Below are 14,123 nucleotides of genomic sequence, written 5' to 3' on the forward strand. Positions count from 1 at the left end.
GGGGGGGGGGGGGGGGGGGGGAAGGAGCCGCCGCCCCGCCCGCCTCAGTCACCGGCGGAGCCGCAGCGAGCGCAGCGCTGTCCCTTCAGCACCGCTCCCCCCGCGGACACCGCGGGCTCCACACCGGCCCCGCCGCCGCCTCTCGCCGCCTGCTTGGCAGTAAGTAACGCAGCCGTGCCCGCAGAACCCCCGCCCTGACCGCCTGCGCTGCCGCTCCCGGGGAGATGGGATGGGGGACCCCCGAGCGCTCCGGGATGCGCAGGGGAGGGGGTTCCGAACCCTCAAGGGGACTGCAAAAATGGGAGAGGGGTATCAAAAACCCTCCTGGGGTCAGTGGGAGATGTGCCGTGTCCCCGTGTCCCGCTGCGTGTCCGCGGTGGTGGCGGTGCTGGTGGCACTCCCGGTGATGCTGTGACATTCCCGGTGATGCTGGTGGCTCTTCTGCCAGCACCGGTGATATTCCCGGTGGTGCTGGTGGCTCTCCCGGTGGTGCTGGTGACATTCCCGGTGATGCTGGTGACATTCCCGGTGGTGCTGGTGGCTCTCCCGGTGATGCTGGTGACATTCCCAGTCGTGTTGGTGACATTCCCACCAGTGCCGGTGGTTCTCCCGGCGCTTCGGGATGCGCCGTGTTTGGGCTGACAGCGAGGGGTTTGAAGGCTGATCGTGGGGTATAAAGGCTGTTTATGTGATTTAAAGGCTTTTTCTGGTGTTCAGAGGGTGTTTGTGGCGTTTAGAAGGTGCTTTTGGGATTTAGAAGGTGCTTGTGGGGTTTAGAGGCTGTTTGTGGAGTGTCTGTGTAAGGCAAATGCTTTGCTGTAGTGAAGCGACATTCCCTGTAACCCAGGCACCGACACCTGAACCCAAGCGAGCAGGACAAGGCAGGAATTGTCCCCTTCCCCTGCCCCGGTGACATTGCTCATCTCCCCCGGTTTCAGGTCTGGAAAGCCGGCTGCAAGGATGGTGAAGCTGGGGAGTAATTTGAACGACAAGAACAACAAACCACCATCCAACGAAGATGGTTTTCAGACAGTTCCTTTGATCACGCCTTTGGAAGTAAATCACCTGCAGTTCCCGGCTCCGGAAAAGGTAAAACAAAATCACAATGTGCTCCTGCATGGTTGCGCACACGGACGTGCCCCTTGCTTGCCACTGGGCTCTGGTGATGGGAATTAAGGCACGTTCATTCAATAAATAAACAGGGGTTATCCTTCACTGTGTGTTTATCTGTTTAAACGCGGCAAATAAGCACGCAGATATCCCCCAGTGCATTCCGTCCTCAAAAAAGAACCCCAAATATTCCTAAATACAACGGGAAAAAAAAACCTTGGTGTGTTTCTCTTGCAAAGCTGGGGAAACTGAGGAGCAGCGTGCAATATGTTATTATCAGTAAGATTAATGGCCTGCTTTGAGAGGAGGTAATGTGATAACTGCCGAAATAAGCAGCTGTTTTAATTATCTCAGTTAAGCTCCGTTTTCTTCTCCGTGGCTTTGAAAAGCTGATTTGGGCACTGAGGATGCTGATTTCTCTGGGGACGGTGGCTGAGTTCCTGGGGGACAGCCCAGGGACTCGTTTGGCCCCGGGCAGGGGACATTGTTCTCCCTTAAAGTCTCTCACACCTGAATGCAGCACTAAAACCCCCAGGAATGTGCGATTGGCTGCGGGTTGTGTTGGGATTTTTTGGCTGCAGCGTGAACTAGGAAATCTTTTGTCTACATCCCCGTGGGGATGATGCATATCGGTATAACCTGGTGAGGACATGATGAGACTGTAAAAATCCGTATTCCCCAACAGCCCTCACCAAAACAAAGCCTGTCTGCAATGTAGTTCCCAGATACCACAGAGGTGGAGCCAGCCCACCCCAAAGTACAGACAGAATGATTAGATCTTGCAGGATAATGGAATAACAGCAAAATTAACACAGATGGTTATTGAACATATATCCTGCTTTTACCGTGGTACAAAATGAATTTTCCCTAAATACATTAGGAGAACATGGTGATGGATGGGATAAACCTGTCTAGGTAGATAAACCGTGTTTATTTTAGGATAGAGCTGAGTCAACTGCCTTGACATCCTGGGAGCCAGAGCTGTGCCAGACAAAGGAACGGGTCCCATTCTCCACGTGCCTCAAGGCAAACAGGAGCAACTTGGCTGCATTCAGGAGAGTTGGACTTCTATGAATTGTTGTGAAACAGAGGCTAAGCCAGCCCTTATCTTTGACTCTGATAAATAAGATCAATCAAAATAATTCGGGCAAAGCAATATGATTTGTCATAAATGTCTGAAAAGTTTAGGGGAATTGTAGGTGTGTAAAACCTTTGATGCCAATACAAAGGGCTCGTTGAGCTCACCCAGTGTCACATGGCAGTGTGGAATTGAAATGACTTGTGGAGCAGGTGAGACATGGATTACCCAACAAAGATCTTTCCAAGCTCATCGAGTGGTAAGAGTGTGTTCCAGTTGCCTGATGGTGAGCAAACACTGGCATGGATCAGTGTGGTGTGATTCCTTGCTGATTTTTCTGTTTAAACATGCCCACATCAATAATTCACGTGTTGTTAGGTTACATTACCTTCATTAGCATATATTACTGCCAATGCATCTACCAACATCCATATTTCTCTTTGCTGGAAGTGTGGGATGTATCTCCGGGCGTGCTGAGCGTGATTCAGAACTCATTAGAGTCAGAGCTATTGATTTCTGCAGGCTGTGGTTCATCTCCTCCGTGCAGCAGGCCCGCAGTTAACGGGCTGGAAATCCCTTCACCAGGAGGAGAGGTTATTTATGATAAAAGCAAAATAATTCACGACCTGTTTCCTTTGCTCTCTGTAGAAGGGGTTTGGTGGGGTGAGCTCACCCCGGGGCAGAGGGGCTGTGTAAAGAGCTGCTAATAAGGAGCTGAGCCTCAGGTGAAAAGCTTGGGCAGAGGTTAAGTGAGAGGGGCAAATTGCAGCTTTGTTCTTGAGAAAGCAAAGCAGCTGCTGGATTCAGGCAGGCTGTCCCCTTGAGGAGGAGTGGACATGGACTTCGAGTCTTTCAGGGTATATTCTTGTTTGGACTTGCCTTGCTGTCAGGAGACTGGGTTAAGAAAACACCTAAAATTGACTTTTCTCGTCGAGCAGTTGATTTTTAGCCCGGGAGAATGAGACCATGAGGGTTCCTGTGCCTGGTGCATGGGATGCTGTAGGAACCAGCTGAGGACAGCTCCGGTGTCCCCCGTGGAGGGACAGCTGTGGTGTCCCCTGTGAAGGGACAGCTGTGGTGTCCCCTGTGAAGGGACAGCTGTGGTGTCCCCTGTGAGGGACAGCTCCGGTGTCCCCTGTGACGCTCCGGTGTCCCCCTGTGGAGGGACAGCTCCGGTGTCCCCCTGTGGAGGGACAGCTCCGGTGTCCCATGTGAGGGACAGCTCCGGTGTCCCATGTGAGGCTCCGGTGTCCCCCGTGGAGGGACAGCTCCGGTGTCCCATGTGAGGGACAGCTCCGGTGTCCCATGTGAGGGACAGCTCCGGTGTCCCATGTGAGGGACAGCTCCGGTGTCCCCCTGTGAGGGACAGCTCCGGTGTCCCCTGTGAGGCTCCGGTGTCCCCTGTGGAGGGACAGCTCCGCGGGGCTCTCCAGCCTCGGGGCTTTCCTGCCATCCACAGGGAGGCAACGCTGCCGCCCAGCTCCTGCATCGCATCCTCGGCACTGCTCAGACAGCCTGCATTGTCCTGGCAGCCCCTGTAAGTGAGACCTTTAAAAAAAAAACCCTGCTAAAATATTCCCCTTTCTGGGCTTCTCTTCGCTGTCAGAAGAGATTTTCATTTAGGAAATTCTGAGTTTTTGACCTGCGTCTCACCCTGGGGTCAGGGCAATCCAGGGTGAGTCAAAACCAGGGCAGGGAGGTTTGGGTGCAGCTCAGGGCTCTGTCTGGAGGAGGAGTAGTAACAGCTTTGGAGTGATCCAAGAGTGCACAAGGCTTGTGCTGAGCAGCCCAGCTGCTGTCTCTACAATAATGCCCTCACCTGGTGTGTATCTGCAAGTTCTGTTCCTTTTTGTTTCAGTTGAGTCTTGGATACCTGCATGTGAGGTAGGAAGAACATCAAACCTGTTGTTTGTTGGATCCCTAAAAGCACCCCACAAAGCCTGTGGAATCTACAGACTGAAAATTGTGGTTTAAGGACCTTGAATTCTTGATTTTTTTTCTTTATTTTAAGGATGTTTTTGTAGCTGAATCACTTTGAGAGTCACTCAAAGTGCCTCTCAGCATTACCTATGTAGGTGTTTCACCAGAGCTTCCATCAGCTCTTGCCAAGTGTTTTTTGTGTCTGGTTCCTCTGTCACAGAAAGGATACAGAGATAAAATATAAAAATGAGGCTTTTACTGATGTGATGTAAACCCTGAAGTCCAGCTCTTTTCAGATAGTTCCTTGAAGAAATCGTATGGGGGGTGAGAAAGGAAAACTCCTAAAGGTGTGCTTAAATTTCCTGTCTGTCCTTTTGGGGGTGCTTTCCTAACAGGCTTGTTCTCCAAAGCACTGAGATCTGAGCAGCCCCCTCTGACTCCCACCTTGCTGCTGTTGGAAAAACGCAGGCAGGATTTCAGGAGGCTTCCGTTTGGCAAAACTCTTCTTTTTTAAAATTACCACTGGAATATCTTCTTCCTTCTCCCACCAAAGGAGGATGTCCCCTCCTCATGCTGCTCCTCCGGCAGCATCAGCATTCTCACCCTTCTGTCAGCACTTGTGTGGCTGCAGGGAGGCAAATGGGGAATTGTCCCCCTCAGGTGCTAAGCCTGCCGTGCATTTATATTTATTGACAATCTTCAAGCATTTCCCTTGCCCCTGTTCCCGTGCTGGGGCAGAAGGCAAAGTCAGGTACTCCTAAATCATTTTTGCACGGCCTTTTTGGAGAGATCCATCCATGTAACAGCAATAATAGCCCGTCAACAATGACAAGCCCTTGACCTGGCTTTTTATGTCTCTGAATTTCATTTCTTCTGATTCAAAAAGCAAAAAAAAAAAAAAAAACAACAACAAACCACCCAATAGAAATCTTTTCTCTTTTAGGACCAAAGGGAAAAAGAGGAGCTGTTGCCTTGTTTTCCAAGGCATAGACAAACAGCTTCAGCTGTGATGGTATCCTGGCAATGATAATGCTGAAAGATGTGCAGCTTTTCAGGGACCATTCTGTGCACTGAAATGTGAAATGAAACCAACAACTGGGGACCCCTTGGTCTCTTGGCTTGCTTTAGTGTAATCCATCAGGAAATACCTCTGCTCTGACAGTAAAATCCTAATTTTACATAACACAAAAGTGCATGAAAGCTCTTGTCAGGCTGTAAAAAACATCCAGCACCTCTTTTGTGGTGAAGGCTGCAGAAGGCTTATCATGTGATCCATTGTTCTTTATTTTGAATGCATCAGGAGGCTCGAGAATTAATTTCTCTAGTGGCAAATTCCTGCCACAAGCCCAGGAAAACAAAAAGAAAATAGATGTAACAGCTCTCTTCAAATGCTTTCCCCACCCTCTGCTCCTGCCCCTGGCCACATCCCTCTCTGAGTGGCTGAGGCCATTCATTTACAGAGTTCCTGGAGATCAGGAGGCTCCCTGGTGTTCGCAGCCTGTCCCTGTTGGTTTAACAGAAAATAACGTTTGGTCCTGGCCAGCTGAGCAGGAATAATTCAGAGTAGCTGGATGAGTGCTCCTGTACCTCGGGGACTGCTCAGAGCTCAGTGCTGGGCACCGGTGTCAGCCTGCCCTCTGTGCAGCCTGAAGGGGCTGCTTTTGGGGAGCTGGGGCTGCTTTTGGGGAGCTGGGGCTGCTTTTGGGGAGCTGCTGCTCCTGCTGGGGCTGCAGGCAGCTCAGCATTCCCGGCTGAGCATTCCTGGGAAGCTGCAGGAGCTCTGCAGGAGCCAGGGACAGGCAGCTCCTGCTCCTCTGCTGGTGAGGCCGGTGGGATGCCACAAAAGGCTGGGAGAGTGATGAGGCAGGGAGAGGAAAGGATGGAGGAGGGAGGAGGAGGATGCAAAGGGAAAGAAAACATGGATAAAACAAAGGAAGGGAAGAACAAATAAAAATGAGCAGGCTGTCTTGCCTTTCCCCATCCTTTTTTCTCTCCACTTGGGATATTCTGCCTCATCCCCAAAAATAGCGAAGTCTGAGCCTTCTTCTCCTGTTCCCCTCCTACACTGTGCAAATTCCTTTGTCCTCTGGATGTGAATTAGAACTGAGCACCACCCCTGCCCATTAGGCTGCAATAAATCCTTGCAGCACCCCACTCGGGCAGGGCAGCGTTTGGGGAACCTCCTTGATGTTGTTTGCACGATTTGCACAGCCCTGCTCGTGTCCTTGGCAGTTCCTGCTCCTGTTTGGATGTCACTCCGGGCTGGCCTTCCTCTCACACACCAACCCCTCCAGCAGGGCTGTTCACAGGGACCTGGAGCGGCTTGCAGCAGCCTCCCATCATTCAGAGAATGTGCTGCTGCAGCAGAGCTTCACTCTGAACATCCCAGGATTTGTGTAGCCTGGGCAGAAAATCCCCCTCCTTACCTGCTCTGCCGTCAGTGCCTGAATTAGGGGCTTTAAAGCTGCCTGGGTGTGTGAGATCCATTACCTCCCTTAAGCCCAGCTCTGTCTGCACTGCAATTCCTGGAGCTGCATCCTGCAGAAACAGCAGGAATGGACTCAGGAATGGCTCTTGGGCTGTGGAGGCTTGGCTGAAGCTGTTCTTTTTTCTACCATGAAAACCCACTGCTGAGGGTGGAAGTGATTCCAGCAAGGCTGTCAAAGGAACCCCACACACCAGTTCTTTACTGGTGTGAAAAGGAGAACTGGGCAGGAATCTTGGCTGCTGTAAATCAGTGAAGGGAAATCAGGGGAGCTGTGCTAATTCAGCCCAGCCAATTTGTGATTGATTCTTTGGTCTGCTTTGCTAAACCCTCTCCTGGATGAACCTACTGAAATCAGTTTTTCTCAGCCCACCTCCTGTGGGTTCCTGGTGGATTTGTAGGGAGACTTGGCTGAATAAATTCTGAGCCACTTTTGTTCTTGGGGCTGTGCCTTGCCCTTCTCAGCTGCTTTCAGCTCCCAGTGCAGCCTTTGCATTCTGTGCTGCCTTTCACTGGTGATGCCAGGGCTGATCACATTTGCTGTCTTTGTCCTTTTGCGATGTTCCTTATGCCTGGAATATCCTCCTGGCACTGAGTCAGGAGAGCACTTTTTTCCTACCACCCTCTGTGAAACTCATTTCCAGCACAACACCCATTAAATGAGCTGATAGGAGTAAAAAAATAGCAGAGTACTGACCCTGGCTTTCTCCAGGGACTATGGATTTGATCCAAGGCATCTTTTTCTTAATTGTTTTTTTTACTTTGTTTGTTGCTTGATATTTCAGGCACTTTATGTATTCAAATAATGACTAGGATGCCATTACCTACATCCCAAATGCCAAGTTTAATATCAGCCTGCCTGCTGAGATGTGTCCATCCTGTAGATTTGGAAGCATAGCTGCCCTTCCTGTAGGATGGGTCATAGCCATAATCATTTCAGGAAGCTTTAAAGACTTCATTCTCTAAAAATCTGGGAATTTGCAGCATGGGGATTGCCAGGTAATCTGAGATCTGTCCACTTTATCCATTTTCTGGCAGTAGCCAGGGCAACAGTCAGGAGGAGGTGCAGGAGGTGCTGCAGGGAGCTGCTCATGCCTATCAATGTTTCATCCTAAGCCTGCAAGGCCAGAGGTTGTTTTAAGCCCTGGAACATGATTTTCCCATCTCTTGTCCTCCATTCTTTTAGTGCTCAGTATTTTAACTCAGCTGCTGTTGGCAATGTGCACATCTCATTTGCTCTTTGGGGCTGGCTCTGGGGGAGGGTTAGGCTGGAGAATTGTGTGTGCAGGTGTCGGGTTTTTGGCTGTTTGAAGGGCCTGGAAAGGCCCGGAGTGGCCTTGGGGCAGCCCGCGTATCGAAGGACGAGAAGAGGCTTCAGTTCTTCTTTTCGGTTTTTATGTTTATTAATTGTTTATCTAAAAGATTTTCTTTCAGCCCGACAGAGCTCTGCTCAGCAGCCATGAGCACACTGTGCTGCCCTCCGGGCAGCCACCTATCTTTATACCCATTGTTACGTGTACAATATTTATCATTTTTCTCTAATACCATTTATTCTTATTACTCAGTGCACTTTCAGTAATAACTAATCTAAAAGTGCTACTATCACTAAAGAAGATAGAAGAAAAGAAAAATAAGAAGAAAGACAAAACACACCTCAATTCTTCTATCTTACTTCTCTAAACCCCCCTGTACATAAATCTTAAACTCTGTGTCTCACTCTCTAATTAACTAATCCCTTCGCCATTCACTCCAGTGAAGTCTTTCTATTCTCATACAAGTGTCGTCTCTCGTGTAAAGTCAAAGTCCTGCCACCAGACACTTCTAGCAACATTCTAAGACTCCTGAGCCCCCCAAGGGTGGTCTCAGTAGCTCAGCATCTCAGGACTCAGATCCTGAGATCCCACATGCAGGTGGTGGATTCTGGCCATTGCTTGGCTTGGAGCACACAGGGGAGAACCTGCCCCAGTCCCAGTAGGTTTAGTGCCAGCTTTAGGTTGGGGACACCTTTTGCTGTCACCTGGCCCTGCTGCACCCTGAGGTCCTGCTCAGCTGCTGGTGCTTTGTTGGGTAACAAAGGCAAATGAAACCACCACATTGGTGCCAGTGAGAAGTTGATATTTCCCCTTCTGTTTCTGCAAGAAATGGAGAAAGATGTGGAAGGGAAGGAAGCTGAGTCTCATTTTCATTTAAAAGTGAGCCTGACTAATCTGCCTGGAAACGGGTGGGGGTGTTACAACTATTTTGTGGGACTACAAAGTCCAGCTTTGAACTTGGAGGGAACCTTTCTCCTTGGTAGCAGCAACACATTTTGTTTATCACTTCTGTCAATCTGACAGCTACTCTGACTGAGAGACTCTTCATTATTAATAATCCCAGGAAGTAGTATTTTAAATTTTTATGGTTTGTGCTTTGCAGCACCTGAACCACAATATATTACATGCACCGAGGCAGTGGAGTGGGAATTACAGCAGGGCTGCATGTCCTTTTCCAAATGAATAATTTAAAGTTTTCACAATGCCAGTTATGTTAAATATTATTACTCATTTCTTCAGGGAAAACCATAGAGCTCAAATGCAAATATAAAGTGGCAATAAATGATGTTACATTTAGCCAGTTGGAGACAAGGCTCAGAATTCATATCAGTTCATTTTCTGAAACACTTACTTCATCCCTTTGCTGGAAAATCCTTTTCAAGGTTCCATGCTTAATGGGATATTTTTCAATTTGTCACATTTCACATCTACTCTGCTCTTTCCTCCTTACAGCAAATGCTTTTAATATAGCCCACTTGGTTAGGAGCTTGCTTTCTTTTCCCTTTCAGCAGCCCAAATCCCTGGATTTCCCAGCACTCTCCCACTGTTTACCTTCTCAAGGTTGTGGATGATGGATTTCCTGCTGGTGTAGGCAGCCTCTCATCTGTTGTTTCTCACCTCAGCACACCTATAATTTTCCAAAGCATCACTACAGAGAGGGAGCATGGTCCTGCATCCATTAAAGCTGAGGAAAGATTTCCTATTGATCCCAGTCGTGGCACTGGCATTAAGCCTGGAATCATAAGAGCATTTAGGTTTGCAACTCAATAAATGTATTAGCAAACAGCATCATTAGGAGCATCTTGTGTGGAGCAGGGTGATGGATGTGGCTCGTGGTCCTGTTGTGGTGGGGTTTCACAATTCCCAGGCCATTCCCTGCAGGCTGCTCTCAGCTCTTCAGAAGTGTTTGAGGGACTGCAATGAGGAACCAGAAGATCCAAGGAAGAGAACAGGATGTCAAAACCTTTCCAGACATGGAATGTTGCTGAATCTGCTGGCCTGGGATGGCTGAGGGGGACAATTCTGCAGAGCTGCCATTTTCCATAGGTTGTCTGACTGCTTCCCACCCCATCATCCCTTGCTACCCCTAATCCCAAAACCGTCACATTTATATGGAGAATCTGCTGCAGCTGCCGTTCTCTCTCCTCAGTGCAGGTCTGAGAAAACAGTGCATTGTGAGCAGTGAACCGAGCCTGGTGTGAACTCCTGACTCAGCCACCAAGTGGGACCCAGCACATCACTGAGATTCTTTTTTTTTGTCTTTTTTCCCTCCTCCTCCTTGAGTAATATGGGATGCTGGGGTCGTGCTGTGTGCAGAGCCCTGAGCCATCGATGAAGAATTCCCCAGGATCCCCAGGCATCCTGCTGGAAGTGGCTGTGGGAAGGAGCCTGGAGCCAGCTCCATAGGCCAAAGCCCTTAAATGCACACTTAACTTGAAATATCCGGCTCATCCTGCTGATGTTAATAGGACTACTTGCATGCTTAAGTGCTTTGCTGAATTGGTGGTTAATTAGCTCAAATTCTAAACAAACCTGGTTAAGGAGGAAGCTGCAAGGACTGCAGTGAGGGTTTCCATAATTAGATATGACTTTTTGCTGGTCCATAACCCTTTTCTCTCTGCTCATATTCTCACCATCTGCAAACCCCATCTAGGAAGCAACTTTGAACAGCTTTATTTTGGATGTAAGATGAAGGAAGTCCCAGGTAATTTATTGGTGTCCTCTTTACTGCATATGCAAGAACGGCTCAGTTCCTGCAACTTGAAGGTGCTGTATCTCTGGGAAATGGTGTGAAAACTTTAGGAACAAATCACAGGAGCAAGATAATCTGCAGGGAGATTCCCTGAGCTAAACCCATCTGGAAGTTCCCCCTTAGGGCAGCTCTTTTCCAACATCCCAGAGGAGGGAAGGAGATGACATTGCTTTCCAGGACCCCAATTTTCTCCTTTCTTTCCCTGATTTCAACCCAGAGCAATTCCCAAACCAGCAGAGAGCAGCCGAGGAGAGGGGCTGGGGATGATTCTGGTGCTGTGGGCTGCATGAGGGGCAGCAGCTCTCCCAGGAAAGCTGTCCTGGTGTGAGATGGATGTTCCTTGTTCCACGGGAGCAGCGATTTGGGTAGAATTTCTGCAAGACTTCACTGCCAGGAATTTTATTTTTTTTTTTTTTCTTCTCTCGCTGACAAAATGGAAAAAGAAGGTGGAAAAGGAGTGATGGCAGGGGATGGGGGAAGGCAAATCTTTCCCACCCAACTCAAATTTGAAGTCTGGAAAATGAAAACGTACAAAGCAAAAAAAAAAAAAAAGGCTAAAAATGCAGAAAGGTTTCTTTAGAAGATTGATTATTCCTTTTCTAAATTTGCACTTTTAACTCTGCAAGTGTGGGATCCATGCTCAGGCTGATTTATTTAGCCTGTGGGGGACTGAGCTCTGTTTTTCTCAATGTACACCCCATGCCCTCAGCAAAATTGCATTTTTATCGTTGCTGCCCCGATACTGAATGGTCCCCCCCACTGCAGGTTTTCAGTTTTCTGTTTGACCTTTGTCATTTGATTTCTGTGCTCTCCTCTAAAAAGGAGACTTCACTGCCTGCCCTTTCTGCTGCTGAGTAATTCCAGTGGGTGTCTGACAAAGACACTTCTGCAGAGCAGGATTTTAACTTGTGCCTGCTAAAAGCCCTTCAGCAAAGGTGCTTCTTCCCTCTTCCACCAAAGCTTTTTGATACCTTTGCAAAACACTGCCCAGGGTGGCTCTGGCTCTGTGCACACTCATTTCACTGCTGGCACAGTCAGCAAATTGTGTTTCAAGTACCTTCTGGTCTGGCTGGGGCCTGAGCTTGCTTATTTATTCCCAGATGTGACAGAATTGCTGCAGGACCTGAATCTGATGCCTGCTGAAGGAAGGGCTGTGTGGGTTCATTTTCAGACTCTGTATCACTACAGTATGATTCAAACTTTCCTGCTTATTGGAGAAACGGAACAATTAAAAAATAGCCATAACAAAATTGGTGTTGATGATGAAGAAAATGAAATTATAGCTAGAAACAATGAAAGTTTTAATTTTATTTTTTTTCTCATATTCTGCCTTTCTTTAAGACCCAGCGTTACAATTGGTGGAAAAGCTCTTATATAAAATTTAAAAATTGTCTGCTGCTAAGATTTATCTCAAGGAGGAAGCATGAATTTGGGAGAATTGGGTATTGTCTGAAAAGAGCAAGACAGCAATTTCTGAACACAGGTGCTGCTGGCTGATGCTCTGTAATTTGCTGTCCTGGGAGCACTGAGGGCTGGCAGCTGCCCTGGGTGCATTTCCTCCTTTGGAGGGAGAAAACGAGGTCATGGCTTGTTTGGAGCTCGGGGCTGACCTGGCCCACTTTGTCCTGGCTGCACAGGGAGCTTTGCTTTATTCTGCCCACAATGTGCTGGGCAAAGTGGGCAAAATGGGGTTGGATTCACCAGTGGGTTCAGAGCAGGGTCAGGATTCACCCCAAACCCGCCCAAGCTTCTCCCTGTTGGTCATTTCCCCTCTTCTGTGATGTGTTGTTATAGTTTTTCATTAATAAGGTATTAAATGGTTAACTGTCTTTGGTTACAAGGTTTTTTAAGGCTAAACTCTCTAATTAAGAAATGACATTTAAATTATTCTTTTAACTCAGTAACTAATTACTTGAAGTCTGCAGTGCAGACTTTTCTGTCTAATTACAAAATATTACTTAAACTTATGAATTAGAAGGAAGAAGGTAAGGAAGAACAACTTGCCTCCACCCTAATATTTCTATATTGTTTCATATATGTTGACAATCTATCAACTATTTTACAACAGTTTCTAACATATTTTTAACAATTTATATTACTATATTCTAAAACTTCAAATTCTACATTTTTAACCTTGTGATATTACAGACTTTTCTGTCTAATTACAAAATATTACTTAAACTTATGAAAAAGAAGGAAGAAAGAAGGTAAAGAACAACTTGCCTCCACCCTAAAATTTCTACCTTGTTTCATATATGTTAACAATCTATCAACTATTTTACAACAGTTTCTAACCTATTTTTAACAATTTATATTACTATATTCTAAAACTTCAAATTCTACATTTTTAACCTTGTGATATTACACATTTCTAATTAACTACACATTTGTAATTTTAGTGTTATCAATCAATTTTGGAAGTTTTTTTACAGCCTCAGGTTAAATGTAATGTTCTCTTGGGAGTCAGAGTCTGTCAGTACAGAAAGTTCAAATTTTTTAGTATCTAGAACTCTAACATTGTGTCATCACAAATCCTGAGCTCCCAGCTGCTCACAGAAACACATTTGTGTGGCTTTTTATCCCTTCTTCTCACCAAATATTAATATTGCAAATGCTCCTGTAATAAATACTATTGAGAGGGATTTGGTGGAGGATGTAAATATTCATCAGTCTTTAATGATTTGCATTTGAATCCAGAAAATTGGCTTATGACTCCTCAGTGCTTTTCTCTCCCTCTGATTTCCACATGCATTAAACGCAGGAGGATTAAATACCTGCGGTTCTCTTTGGCCCAAAGCAGACTTTGCTGTCTCCATTTGGAAATAAGTCCTTGATTAGCTGGGAACTCAACCTTGTGCATCCCTTAATCTGTTCCAATCCTTCTCCACGGTTTTGTTTCTCACTGAGAGCTTTAGGATCACTCTTGTCACTCTCATCTGGAGCCTCCACTCCTGGAATTTCTCATTTCCACCAGGCTGCAGCTCAGAAGGGAGAGCCAGAAAGGGGAAGGGTCTTCTGCACTGCTGTAAACCACCTCATTTTATGAGATTAGTAGGACCTGGATTAATCAGACACAGATCTTAGGGGAAAAGCCAAGGTGATAATACAAGATAAATATTGATAATCTGGAGCCTGAATGAATGAGACTCCAAATGGCCTAAATTTAAATTGGCTTCAGCCAATTGTTTGGACAGAGCTTTTAATTAGCGAGGATCTTCTTTAGGATGGGCTGTTCTTCTGCCTGTTGAGCAGGATATAAAAATGAAATACTCCTAAACAAAGGTGGGTGTCAAACATTGTGCTGTCAGCTATTTTAGGGCTCAGTGTGATAAGCTCACTGTCCTAGTTCTGTGTGTCTGCTGATTTATCTGCCTCTCTTATTCCTGAGGGGGTGATGCCTTGTGTTCATTTATGGGGCTTGTGTAGGTCCAAGGGATGGTTTCTATAGAAAAGCTTTGATAACAA

The 14,123-nt window shown here is 47.0% G+C and overlaps 1 protein-coding gene across 1 annotated transcript in view; it reads left to right on the forward strand.

The window, feature by feature from the left end:
• NSG2 (neuronal vesicle trafficking associated 2) overlaps window positions 1-14,123 on the forward strand; it is a 32,428-nt gene continuing 18,305 nt past the window's right edge. Inside the window, exons 1-2 of the mRNA XM_074551911.1 lie at window positions 1-159; window positions 939-1,089. Coding sequence (XP_074408012.1) covers window positions 961-1,089 — 129 coding nt within the window. The 5' untranslated portion in view covers window positions 1-159; window positions 939-960. The remainder of the gene's footprint in view (window positions 160-938; window positions 1,090-14,123) is intronic.

This window comes from Zonotrichia albicollis, chromosome 15, assembly GCF_047830755.1.
Source record: "Zonotrichia albicollis isolate bZonAlb1 chromosome 15, bZonAlb1.hap1, whole genome shotgun sequence".
Taxonomy (NCBI): domain Eukaryota; kingdom Metazoa; phylum Chordata; class Aves; order Passeriformes; family Passerellidae; genus Zonotrichia; species Zonotrichia albicollis.